The sequence below is a fragment of the Caretta caretta genome, chromosome 2 (genome assembly GCF_965140235.1).
Source record: "Caretta caretta isolate rCarCar2 chromosome 2, rCarCar1.hap1, whole genome shotgun sequence".
NCBI lineage: Eukaryota > Metazoa > Chordata > Testudines > Cheloniidae > Caretta > Caretta caretta.
This window is the reverse complement of record NC_134207.1, coordinates 138,016,221-138,030,096: the sequence shown is the minus strand read 5'-3', so window position 1 is coordinate 138,030,096 and position 13,876 is coordinate 138,016,221. Positions and strand designations below refer to the sequence as shown.

Sequence of the window (13,876 nt, the reverse complement as noted above, 5' to 3'; positions counted from 1 at the left end):
CAAAGGGATAAATACCAGCGTGAGGGAGGAGTTATTTAAGTTAAGTGCCAATATTGACATAAGAACTAATGGATATAAACTGGCCATTAATGAATTTAGCCTTGAAATTAGATGAAGGTTTCTAACCATCAGAGGAGTGAAGTTCTGGAACAGCTTTCCAAGGGGAGCAGTGGGGACAAAAAACCTAATTGGCCTCAAGATTGAGCTTGATAAATTTATGGATGGGGATGGTCTGAAGAGACTCCCTACAATGGAATGTAGCCAATCTGCAACTGCAGCAGAAAATATCTCCAAGGGCCAGTGATGGGACAATAGATGGACAGGGCTCTGAGTTACTAGAGAGAATTCGTTCCCATGTGTCTTGCTGGTGGGTCTTGCCCACATGCTCAGAGTCTGACTGCCATATTTGGGATTGGGAACAAATTTTCCCCTAAATCCGATCGGTAGAGACTCTGAGGGTTTTTCACCTTCCTCTGCAGCATAGAGCATGGGTCACTTGCTGGTTTAAATTAGTGTAAAGAGTGGATTCTCTAAGTCTTTAAATCATAATTTGAGGACTTCATTAACTCAGCCAGAAGTTAGGGGTCTATTACAGGAGTGGGTGGGCCGGCAAGGTTCTGTGGCTGCAATGTGCAGACAGTCAGACTAGATGATCATGATGGTCCCTTCTGGTCTATGAGTCTATAAGAAGACAAACTACGGCATACACATTTTCATTTTCCTAGGGTTTATGGCATCCAACATTTTCCTTGTGGAATTTATCAGGTCTTCCATCTGCACACTACCAGCCACATTCTTCATTGGACTATGCTTCGAGCAAGCCCACTGAAACCAACAGGTTTGCCTGGTTACAAGGCAACAAAGGAGAGAATTTGCTCTAGTGCTCAATGCTAAATCTACCTAGAGTGTACACTGACTGCATGCAACAGAGGTAGTAGATAAACATTATAATTGCTAGCTACAACCTGAACCTCCTGATTAGCCAAGCATTTTGGCAGCTAAGTAAGAGCTACTAGAGGTTATGAAAATATCTTCATTCAAGTTACCTGAAGTTCATTCTTGGTTTCCTTATTTTTAATCCAAATTTTTCCCTGAGTCTGTGGATCAATTAACAAAGGATAACGAGCTGCTTTCGTGGCAATAATTCCATTCTGTATGGATAGGTCATCATTTGGCAATCCTTGGAGGTTCCACTCACTGATGGTCGGAGCATCAATCAACATCTCTGTGAGGTTTAGGTTGTTGCCAAATGGGATTTTCCGGGTTTTCATTTCCTTTTGCCAATCATTTAACAACAGATTGCGGAACTCTTGGTTAAAAGGACCAGAATACGATAGAAAAGCTGTAGCCAGCAATACATCGCCTGAAAAAAAAAAAAAAAACACGAGATACTGAAACACTGTGGCAGCTCTATTAGAGTAATACATGTGCTTCCAGGAAACAAACAAGAGAGACAGGCAAAGCTTCCAATGGGAGCTACAGTAGAATTTATAGTGTAAGAGTAGATTTATTTGCTTGACTATGCTGTGTGCAAAATATCACGGAAAATGTTGGGTTTTTTTCCTAATTTTGACCTCATGATTTTATTGAGACTTTGGGACCATTTAAAAAATTTAGTCTTTCCAAGATGTTCTGAAAGTTCCCAGTGTATCATACCAGCAAGGATCTGTTGTCTGACTATACCAAAAGAAGGACATTTGACATGGGTTTTAATTAGGCCGCAACTTTATTATTAGATGTCTGGGACTAACCGGCAGATAAAAGTGTACAGTGCAGGTAACCCCATGTTTATTCCATTATTACCTGGGGGGCTTTTACCAGCTCCCCCTCTTTTTCCATCCAAGTGCCTCCAGCAAATTTATTCCTGGGATCTTACCATACCAGGGGGGCTTCCATGAGCTCCCCCCTATTTTTCCATCCAGGTCTCTCCAGCAAATCCATTCCCGGGATCTTACCATCCACTCCCCTCATAGGAGGGTTAAAGTGGCCTATAGGAATGGGGGGTTGGCTCCCTGCCATACCAATCATAGGAGTCCCTAACGGCTCCCCGTTCATTCCTTTATTGAATACCTCTTTTTAAGTCCTTTTCCAAGCCATTTATCTGGTCACTGTATACCTTCCCTATGGAGTACTGGCACTGGACAGCTGCCACAGGGAGGCGCCAGCAATTAGTTTAGCTGCCTCCAAGACTGCTCTGTGTAAAACAGAGCTTTTGGTACAGGGCTGCCCCTTTTAAACCCTGCATTCCTAGGGGGTGAGTCAGCCACCACACTGTCTCCTTTCGCAACAGTTCTCCTCTCCCCCCAGCCATAAAGCACTGTTCCCTTCATTCAGCCAGCCAGCCAGCCAAATACTCCCCACACTTAAAGGTGCAGGGAGGTCACCCTCTTGTCTTGCTTTGCTTAATCATTAATCTTTAGCCTCAGGGTGGGGGAAGGTCTGGTGCTGATGGTCTCCTTCAGCTTTGGGGTTTTTTCCCTCTCCCTGCTCTGCAGTGAAACATTGAAAAGCAGGAGTGCAGGAGAAATAGCCATTTCAGGCAGGAGGCAGGAACAGCACAGTGCCTATTTTTGGCAGGAGGATGGAAGAGCAGAGTTTTTCCCCCAGTCACCTCCTTACTCGGTGCTGAGAGCCCAACCTAGTCTGAAAAAACAGGGAGTGTGTGCAGAAAATACCATATCCCCGGGTACATCTAAACTGCACACTCACTCACTGCAACATGTAGAGTGCACATATTGCACACACACCCTACCACAGGTATAAATAATAGCACAGACGGTGAGGCACTGCTTAGGTAAACAAAGACATGCCAGAACTTATGGCATAATATATTACATGGGCTTTCTGCATGCCCAAGTAGTGTCTCTCCCATCTAACCGCTATTTTTAGCAGTGTTCATCTCACTGCCTCCCTGCTGCCAGAGCCTTACACTGATGAATACAGCTACACGCCACAGTGTGGATGCAGCTGGCTTTACACTTTGGCATGTAGCTACCCATATCCCACATGCCAGAGCTGTAACAATGTAAACATAGAATCATAGAATATTAGGGTTGGAAGAGACCTCAGGAGGTCATCTAATCCAATCCCCTTCTCAAAGCAGGACCAACACAAACTAAATTATCCCAGCCAAGGCTTTGTCAAGTCAGGCCTTAAAAACCTCTAAGAATGGAGATTCCACCACTTCCCTAGGTAACCCATTCCAGTGCTTCACCCCCCTCCTAGTGAAATAGTGTTTCCTAATATCCAACCTCCCCCACAGCAACTTGAGACTATTGCTTCTTGTTTTGTCATTTGCCACCACTGAGAACAGCCGAACTCCATCCTCTTTGGAACCCCCTTCAGGTAATTGAAGGCTGCTATCAAATCCCCCCTCACTCTTCTCTTCTGCAGACTAAATAATCCCAGTTCCCTCAGCCTCTCCTCATAAGTCATGTGACCCAAACCCCTAATCATTTTCGTTGCCCTCCGCTAGACTCTCTCCAATTTGTCCACATCCCTTCTGTAGTGGGGGGATCAAAACTGGATGCAATACTCCAGGTGTGGCCTCACCAGTGCCGAATAGAGGGGAATAAACACTTCCCTCGATCTGCTGGCAATTCTACTAATACAGCTCAATATGCCGTTGGCCTTCTTGGCAACAAGGGCACACTGCTGACTCATATCCAGTTTTTTGTCCACTGTAATCCCGAGGTCCTTTTCAGCAGAACTGCTGCTTAGCCAGTAGCTCCAGTGTCTCCTTCAGTAATGGGAGTGAAAGCAGGGAATACCCTTATGTTTTGATATATTCTAGGCACCCATGATTTGATGCAACAAAAGTAACATGTTCAGCTGTATCCATGATTTTTCTAATTCCACAGCAGTTGTCTACATGGCATGCTAATGTAATCATTAAGATCTGTGCTCTCTATTGGACAGAATCTGAACTGTTCAACCCACATTTTTATACAGCTAGTAGATAAATTAATTTTTTTCCAGCTCAAGAGGCAGGGGCTTGGGTTTTTGGAGCATAAGAACTTGAGCTCATTCCCATTAATTTCCCAGTGGCCCTGGCGCACATCATGGCCACTGTTACATTCTGCGTGGCCATGGACGCTACATGTTATCAGAAGAAAAATTTAAAACCTGTGAAACTGGTATTTTTAAAGGTGGCTTGTAACGTAGATTCAGAGCTTTGACAGACACTGAAGACCAAAATCCAGTCCAAATGCCTGACAAGATCAACAAAATAGTTAACTGTTAAGTAGTTGAAGTTATTTCCACTCAGCAGTGCAAACTATAGAAATCACGGAAATAAAAAAAGTGAGTTCAACCTTCGCACAGTACAGTACCAGTCCCCAAGTACTAGTCCCCCACCATCAGGACACTCCACTAACCAACACAAATATCCTCCAACACTATCCTGTTAGTTTGCAAACAAGACTAGAAGGCTAACAACTCTTTTTAAATCAAAAGTTTAGATTCGGACAAATTATGACAACAGTATTAGTGGATGATTTTTTTTAAATGATTATCACTGTGTAGAGAGAAACTGATGAGCAATAGCGTAAACATATAGAAGCAACATGGTCAACTTTCAAAGTAGTTTATTCCTTATAATTTTTACAGTGTAGAAAAATCTATTTTTATCTCAAAAACCATGAATTTATTAGCAGGATCTGAAAAAGGTTACTTACTGTAAATACACTTACAACTGAAAGTATTCACTGGAAAATTGTCCAAAAAGTTATTCTATCCTTGAAGAATAAGTGCTCTAAGTGTGGGGAGGATACACTGTATTATTCATACAGAACAATTAATCTCTATTTCAGACACTAATCTTAACATCTTTAGCTATACAAACTATGCTGCTTCTGTAATAGTAACCACTAACATGTCACCCTGGCTGCAGCCCACAGATTATACTCCCTAACATTACTATACAAGCATGAAAGTATCATGAGTTATCACTAGTTTTATATGCTATACACACTAGTTTGTACCTTACTATGTGCATCTTACTTTTATGTAGTGTTTCACACCCAAAGATGACAAAAAGTGCTTTACAAAGAGAATTAGTCTTTATCATCATTTTAGAGCTAAAGAATCACCCAAAGAAGCCACTTGAAGGGCAGGAATAGAACCCAGGTGACCTTAGTTTCACTCCAGTTCATAGTCACAGGACGAGTTCACAGTAAGTCTGTATAATGAAAAATTATTCCTACCCACAAGCCTCTTGGTTTGTGCTGCAAACTCTTTACTCTGTTCAGTCCATCTCTCTTTTTCACCTGCTAGACCACTTATAAGACTGGAGGCTGTTTGCATCTTATGTCTGCAGCGTTCTGCATCTTCAAGCAAGGTCTATAGACCACACAAAAAAACACTGATTGGAAGTGGAAGGAAAAACCTAATCTTAATTAAACCCTTAATGGAATAATGACTCACAAATAGTACTTTAATATTTACTGCATTACCATATACCAAGTGTCACAGTTAAGGCTGCGTTTCTGTCACGGAGGTCACAGAAGTCATGGATTCCTTGACTTTCCATGACCTGTGTGACTTCTGCAGCGGCCGGTACTGGCTCGGGGGCTGCCTGGCTGGGCAGCCCCCTGGGCCAGCAGCAGCAGTTTGGGTGTGTGGGAGAGGGCTCAGGGCTGGGGCAAGGGGTTTGGATGTGGGGTAGCGTTTACCTGAGGGGGGGTCCCCTGGCTTCCACCAGCATGTCCCTGCAGCTCGTGGGCAGAGGGTCTAGGGGGCTCCACACATTGCCTTTGCCTGCAGGCCCTGTCCCCAAAGCTCCCATTGGCTGTGGTTCCTGGCCAATGGGAGCTGCGGAGCTGGCACTTGTGACGGGAGCAGCGCACAGAGTCCCCCCCGACAGCCCCTCCCCCTAGGAGCTGCAGGGACACGTGGAGCCAGGTAGTGAGCCTGCAAGCCCCACCAACCTTCCCCCACCCGCTCACACCAGTGGGGGTTCTGGGCCGCGGGCCACCACCTACCTCTCCCCCAGCACCAGTGGGGGGGCTGGGCCACCTCACCCAGAACCCGCGGCACTCCGAGACCACCCCCCCAGAGCACCCGTGGCCTCCCGGCCCAAGTTTTAATTAGGGGTATATAGTAAAAGTCATGGACAGGTCACAGGCCATTAATTTTTGTGACCTGTCCATGACTTTACTAAAAACACCCGTGACTAAAACACGGCCTTAGTCATAGTGCATAGCATATAGCACGTAAAACTGAAATGCTCCATCACTATGCATTAACCCTGCTAAGGCTCAGACCCCCACACACACATCCCACAGGGGGCCACAGAGAACACACACAAACCCCAGTGGCTCCTGGTCCCTTCCCCTAGTGGGCAACTCTATGGCACAGGTGCTGTGTGCAGGATCATGCACTCTGGGTCCCTCCTGTGGCTGCCCCAACTGAGTCAAAGCTGGCTAGTTGAGCTTTCTCTGCAGCTGTGAGGGCGGCCAAATCTGCAGCGCAGAGCAGCTGGAGCAATACAGACCACAGATCCATCATGGGAACCCCAGGGCTGATACAGGTGGGAGGAGTCCAGGGCTGAGGAGGACTTGAAAAGATGGTTCCTAGAAGGGGAAGATCCCATACCACTGTACAGTGCGGGGAGCTTCCATCTGTGCCCCTGGGGATAGGGATACCTCCTATATGTCATTGTGCGTGGCATGGGGGGGACCAAAAGGGACCCAGCTACTGCCCCTGAGACACTGTCACAAAATGCATCTCTGAATGAACATTTCAGGCAGATCTGACAACCCCAGGGAGACTCTCATATGTACTCCCCCCCCCACCCCACCCCGCTTGACCCTAAGGATCCAAGCCAGCACCCTCTGGCCCCCTCATTAGGAAAATTCTGGTTGTTCCCCTTCATGGGAGCCTTTAAATTTTGTTTCAATTTTTTTACTATACACATGTATGTTAGTGCTGGTGAAAGGTGGGTGACATGTGCCAGCCCGGGAGCTTAAAGTCCACAATTTCAAATGTCTGCGCACAGAAATATTCACATATTCATGTAGCAAATGCAGTGTTCAATGCATGAAGCTTTGTGCTACATACACAGTGGGTTTTAATGAGGCAGGAAAGTAGGCCAGGCAAGTATATGAGAAAGCAACAACAACAACAACAACAACGACACAAAGATCTCCTCAACAAATTCAAATTTTGTTCCCTAAATTCTCCATTCCAAAGGACAATAGTGAGTTTGAGGAGATGCACTGTATTTTGTGGTTCCATAAATAGTATCAATGACTAAAACAGTCAAAGTGTATCGTAATGTAAAGAATACTGCACCTGTTTTTCCCTCATGGCTTTTTCATACTCTGCCTGTACAAAATCTAATTCAGCTTGCTTGTCATCCAACTCTGCTTGGGCTTTCTGCAGATCTAGCATGGCAGTGGCAAGGCGATTCTCCTGGACTGCCAAATTAGCCTACAAAATATACATATGCAAAGCAAATTCATACGCAAAATGTTTCAAAGCATTTGGTATAAAGCACATCTCAATTAAAGCTTCACAGCATTATATTTAAAATTTAAACTGATCTGTATAATTGAGCTATTACTCAGAATCCTTTCAATTCAATTGTCTGACAGACTGAATTCTGCTACAATTCTCAGCTGCAATTCTGTGGTAAATCACTTCGTAGGAGTGGATAAAGAATTTCATTCAGATGACCCTCCACATTTTCTCAGATTACATGTGTACAGAGAACACATTACTGAATTCAAATATAAACATCACAGACCAATTGCTATTCCATGCTCAGATCATGTCCTTCTAATTCCTTCTTATTGAGTATCAATCTGTTCTTTGAAAGGTCTCAAAGTATAAAGGAGATAATCCACCATTTCTTCTAAAAGACGGTACTAACAAGCCAGTACTAAAGGTCATGTAGTGCCCTAATTTATTATATAAGTCCCATGCTTATATTAAGAATTTTGTGAATGTAAATAAAGGGTCGTAGGCAGGCCAGGTCCTTGGCCTTATGCTTTGCCCTGCTCAGTCAGCAGAAAGCAACTGGAAAACGGCCATGTACGGAGTAGCTGGGGATTCCTTTGACATAGAGAGTTATGAAGCTAGCAGAGACAGCTCCACACCATTCACTCCTGGGTCCCCTCAATATAGGAGCAGCATTGAGATAAGACAGCAATGCCTTGCACTCCTGCAACAGCCAACTGGAATCATGGTTCCTAGGGGGCCATTCCTGCTGGTGTTGGTAAAATTAGCTCTCAAGCTGCTCCAACTTATACTGGTGTCCAAACCAGCCCTAAGGAAATGTCCCCAACATTCGTATATTATTTTACTAAATTCCAGATTTTACAATTCTGGAGGCATTTGGTTAATTATGATTTACTCAGTTTTGCATGAAGTTTGTATTTGCACCTACAAGTCTCATTGTTAGATAAATAAATACTTCAACTGTGAACAAATCCAGGTTTGTTTATGAAAAGGTGGATGTTACTTTCAAAAATTTCTCTCTCAGTACATCTATCTGAGAACAGAAATGGCACAGGCAAATGCCCAGAAAACACTTCAACTCTGTGGAAATGGCAGTTTGAAGTTTCATATTTATTGTGTAAGTGATTTTCAGATCTAATATGCTTAGTTTATAAACAAAAAAGGAATACATATTTAGAACTGCCTGCCCTGTAAACTGCTCCTTGGATCTGTAAGTAACTGGGTTCTTTCCCTCTGCTTCCTTCCATCACCTGTCATAAAGGTTCCGCAGGCCTAGTTATTCCCTCAGTGCTACACGTATAGCTCCTACATTAGTTGTTCTATGGATACACAAGAAATGGATGCAACAGAATCCAGTTCCCTATGCCATACCTGTTTCAGTTCTGCAGCTCTTACAGGCGTCAAATGTGGTCAGCACAATTTTTTTCCACCCAAGTGAACAGACATGGCTAAATATACACAGGGAGATTCTGTGAGTAAGATAGGGCTGTTCTACTTCATTAAAAAAAATAGAGAAAAAGAGCCCATTAGCCCCGGTTCAGCAAATCATTCAAGCACATGCTTAAAAGCTTTACTAAACCAGGATTGACTTATGTATATGCTTATTGTTTAAAAACCCACAAGTGGTGATGGGTCCCCTTAGACACATGCTGGAGTTAGTAGTTTGCCCACTGGGCCAAATCCCACAGTGTTATTTATGCATACCTCCCACTGGCTTACCAATACAGACTTACCTTTAAGGGTAACACTTCTTTGTTGATAGAAAAAAATGCAGCCATAGCCTTGGTCCATGAGCAGAGGCCAGACACATTCCCACACACTCGCTTTGCCATTTCAATGTTATAGTCTACCATTTCAAAGTAAGGATTCAAAAGCTCCACAACTTCTTCATTGATTGTGTCTTTTGGGAATTGCTGGAGACATCATGGAGAGAACAATTTAGCCACACTGTATTACCACACATCAGTCAGCTTATCCAAAGGTGTTTTAAAAAACACACTGACAATTTATTTGGCACATCCTAATTTGTAAATGGCCTGTGATTTAAGCAAATAGATAACATAACTACCCGCAATGCCTTAGCAAATTATCTGACAATGAGCCCAATCCCACAATCCTTACTTAGACAAAACTCAGATGGGAAATCAACAGACATTTCCTTTGAGTGAAAACTGTACGATTATGCCCAGTATTTGTTTCTCTGCAACACAATGGGTCGAAACCCCATAACTTTTAAAGTGAAATAAATAACATACACTTCTTACAACATTTGTTCTGCTACAGTCATCAGACAACCCATTTTTCTTCTTTATGTTTTTAAAGTACCTGCAGGTTCTGTAAGAAGTTTCCTGCTGTCATCAATTTCAGTGATTCCTGCCATGATGGGATGGTGCAGCTTTTCTCCTGGTCCACTTTCACACCGTTCACTTTTCTCTGGAACAGCAGGAGCACGCAGTCCATAATACGCATGATAAGATGAGGAGGTCGGCCCAGTGTACGGACAGTGGCAATGTCTGCAGGTTTGATTGTCTATGAAATCGAGAGGAAGGAAAGGGATTATCACTGTTGCTGCTGTAGTATACCATGTAGTAAACCATCTCAAAGACAGACATATCAAAAATTGATGGACACTTGCATTGAATCCATCCTATAGGCATAGGATCTGTTCGGAAAAATCACTCCAACCTACGTATCCATAACAAGCTTTTAATTGTTAAATCATGTTCAAGCTGAATAAAACTAGAAAGGTCCAATTCTGAAAGATTTTAACTGCTGCCTCTTGTAAGCCACTAAGTAATTTCTGCTCAGCCGCACCAAGTAGGCACTTAGCAATTTATACAAGCAAGCCTGTTCTGAGGGATGAAAAAGAAGAGAAAAAGCTCATTAAATAACTAAAGTTTAGTTACATGACGTAATGCTTTTGTTTGCATATTTTACAAGCAATTATCAATGTAATAGAAAGGACAAAGGGACGGCAATTTGTGTTAAAGAATTTTACATTTTTTAAAATTAGTTATGTAAGGCGACAATCTATCTTCTCCACTTAATAGTCATCTTGTCATTTAAAACTGACAAGTCTTGAAGTTATGACGAATGGGCAGATTGACCCAATTAAAGGTCACCTTAACAGCTAAGAAACCTGTAAATGAATCCAGTATTGCAGTACACATTTCTCTGTGCTGTTAGCAAAATTCCATTAAATTCTTAGTAGATCATTTAAAATTCTCAAGTCCTTGCAGACCATAATTTACCAGGTTATTATAATGAGAAAACCAATCTATGCAACAATCACAACTGACAAGGAGTGTCCCCTGACTCAAAGGAAATTGTGGTCTGAAATAATGTTAAAATAATTTTACATACATATTTATTCATATGTTTGTTAGGTCCTGCTTATGTGTCTTTTTCCCTATTGAAGCTGTCATGTGAGCAGTTATAGCGCAGATGAAGCCAACATTGTTCTTTGCTCAGACTTCAAAAACAATGATATTCTCATGGGAAATTGTCATCTGTATTTTACAGAGTATAAGTGTCTATGTAATGTATTTGACACCTTTACCCAGAGTGAAATTTTACATGCATTATTTAAATGTTATATCTCAGATTATATTGGAATTTATTTTTACAAAGATTATATTGTCAATTAATATTCATAAAACCAGGATAGCTGCATTAAAAAAATAGCTGTCAAAAAACTAACTCACTTCGGAGATTTATTTTTGGCCAATCACAGAATAAAACAAGGAACAGGGTATAGGGTAGAAGACAAATATACTGCAGGCAACTGAATTACTGTGCATTAATTCCATTGAGGCCTTCTGATGATACCATAAACTTTGATGGGGTAGTTTGAGCGGTTTATGCAGTAACCAGAATTCCTGCAAAGAATCCTAGCACCATAATTCTGTTTCGTTTTACATGGTACTGTACTTAATAGCTGAATCTTAGTTACAGATCCATGACTTGTAAATGCTATCACTGCATTCTGACTGTCTCAGTCATACACTACATTGCTGTCTTCATCTTCATTAGACAAGGGAGCTAATGTGGATCAAATATGTAAATATTCAAAACCTTCACATATTAGAATGGAAACCAAACCATTAGAAAGTTCCTAAGTATTTGATTACAGCTTCCTTGAAGCACAGATCTTCTTGGAGAGGTAGTCAAGATAACTTGGAGCCCATTCCCTTTACAGAGTTTTTTATTGTGAGGATTTTCTTCAGGGGCATCCCACTTATTTATATCTTTGAGTGTGACCAGTGGCCTATAATTTCACTCTGGTGCAGCATGATTCAGTCATTGCAACCCCAAGTCTTATGATCAGTTCTGCTTTAAAAGGACACCTTGGCGTTTAAGCCTCAAAATGCACTATAGTGTTCTAACATCTTAGTGTGCACAAAAGCCACTACTCTTATGTGAAGAGAAGGCCTCTCAAATCACTTTTTCATGAAAAAAAATCAACCCTGCAAGGCCAATATCATCTTCCGCCTCCTCCCTAAAAGAGCAGATAAGAGGAAGGAGGGGTGTATTTGGAGGAATAATGTGCATGAGTGAGAAAGACATTTGGGGGGAGGGCTGCTCAAGAGTTAAGGAAAGCATCTGAAAGTCTGAATACTACTTTGACATGAGCCTGCAAACCTAGAGTTTTTCCCATCACTACTCCATACCTCCCACTCATTGCTTTGCTCTTCAGAGACTCTCTGTTCCCACCCCAACCACTCTCCACTATTAGATTAACAGGTTTCAGCAATGGGAACTGAAGTTATTCTCCATCAAAAATTCTCTGCTGAGTTATCATCACATTACATACTAGTGTAAATACATTGAATTATACAGTACAAGATCTAAACCAGTGATTCTCAGGCTGAAGCTCAGGAGCCACAAGTGGCTCTTTAATGGGTCTCCTGCGGCTCTTTGCAGCACATGATATGAAAACACTGTGTGATTTAATTATTAACCGATCTAAGTTATTAACCAATCTGGATGCTTTTACTGTTATTAACTAATTGTAGAATATATGGTCAGTCATTTTGCTGTAACAATAATAGGGAATTAATTCACACTACTGTGGCTCTTTTGGGTAATGTTGATTGCTAATTTGGCTCCTGAACCACTGAGGTCTGAGTATCACTGATCTAAACTAAACTAAAACTAAACTAAACTCCCAGTGATGCATAATGTAAAGTCATGGGCAGAAACAGACATTACCACTACCGAGAACATACAGAATGTGCTACTCCGTTACAGCGTAAACACTTCACAGCAAAGATGTCTTTTGGAGTAGTGGCCGAAGCTGGAGACAGAGGGAGCATGGGGAAAACTAGTGGCAACAGTGTTTCCAGGTATTGGAGACCTGACAGAAGTAGTCATGAAGGAGGACGCAAACCGGGTAGGACAGCAATAAACTTGGGTGCAATATACATAATAGGAGAAAATTTAAGACAAGAGGGAAGTGACCTATGTTAGGATGGAATAAAGCAGGTTTGCACTCTAGTCACTGTCTATTCAGCAGTGTTTGAACAAAATACCAGCAGTGGCATTAGCTGGTTACCAGTGTGATATCAAACCCAAGGACTTGAGCTGCTTTTACATATGTAAGTTGCAGCGAGTTTAACATGAAAAATCACAATCAGTATTTAAGTGTTGAAAGCATTCCTTTTGTTGTAGGATTAACTAACTCATGAGCATATTGAGTTTGACCAACATTTATGAGATAAAAAGGAAATGTTTGTCAACTGGGAGGGTACGTGGCTCAACCCACCAGCCTACTTTCTATGGAGCACATCCTCTGAAAATGAAAGTCCTACTTGTCCCTGTCTTGTAATACTGACCTTTAAAGCTGCCTCTGCCTCTTCTAAAGCAGGCTTAGCAGCCTCCAACTTTTCTTCAGCAATGGCTTTATCTGCTGAGATGCTGTCTACAATTGCCTGGGCTTTATCTTTCACTTTCTGTACTTCAGCTTTCACCTTCTCAGCAGCCTGTGCTTTCACAGTGACTTCTTTCAAAACCTAAAAAAGGGGAAAAACACAAAAACCAAATATCAAAGAAAATACACTGCTGAAAGAATTTGTTACTGTGTATTAATTTCCAGTGTAAAAATCCATCTGTCTAATTTTATGTTCATGAACTATTAGGATATTCAAATAAAGATATTGCATTCACTATTGTCATGCTATACCACAGATCCCTTTTTAACTCCTAATTGACTCCTCCTTCTTAAATTATTCCTTGTCAATGAGAAAATTAAACAAAGCACAAGAAGTTAAAGAGCACGGAGCGTAAAAAGCTATGCCTACCATGTCAGCTTTTTCATTAGCAACCTGAAGCTCCTTTTCTTTAACCTCCAGCTCTTTGCTTAGAGCAGCCACTGATTCAGATGCCTCTTTCAATTTCTCCAATCCAGTATTCATTC

General features: G+C 42.0%; 1 protein-coding gene across 5 annotated transcripts in view; it reads right to left on the bottom strand.

Moving 5' to 3' along the window:
- The window catches only part of DNAH5 (dynein axonemal heavy chain 5), a 315,032-nt gene that overhangs the window by 62,515 nt on the left and 238,641 nt on the right, over positions 1–13,876 (bottom strand). For all 5 annotated transcript variants that reach the window (XM_048839609.2, XM_075125448.1, XM_075125450.1 and 2 more), the window contains 7 exons: positions 13,761–13,875; positions 13,296–13,472; positions 9,787–9,990; positions 9,195–9,374; positions 7,294–7,431; positions 5,205–5,340; positions 1,047–1,363 (listed from right to left, as the gene is read on the bottom strand). In XM_048839609.2, coding sequence (XP_048695566.2) covers positions 1,047–1,363; positions 5,205–5,340; positions 7,294–7,431; positions 9,195–9,374; positions 9,787–9,990; positions 13,296–13,472; positions 13,761–13,875 — 1,267 coding nt within the window. The remainder of the gene's footprint in view (positions 1–1,046; positions 1,364–5,204; positions 5,341–7,293; positions 7,432–9,194; positions 9,375–9,786; positions 9,991–13,295; positions 13,473–13,760; position 13,876) is intronic.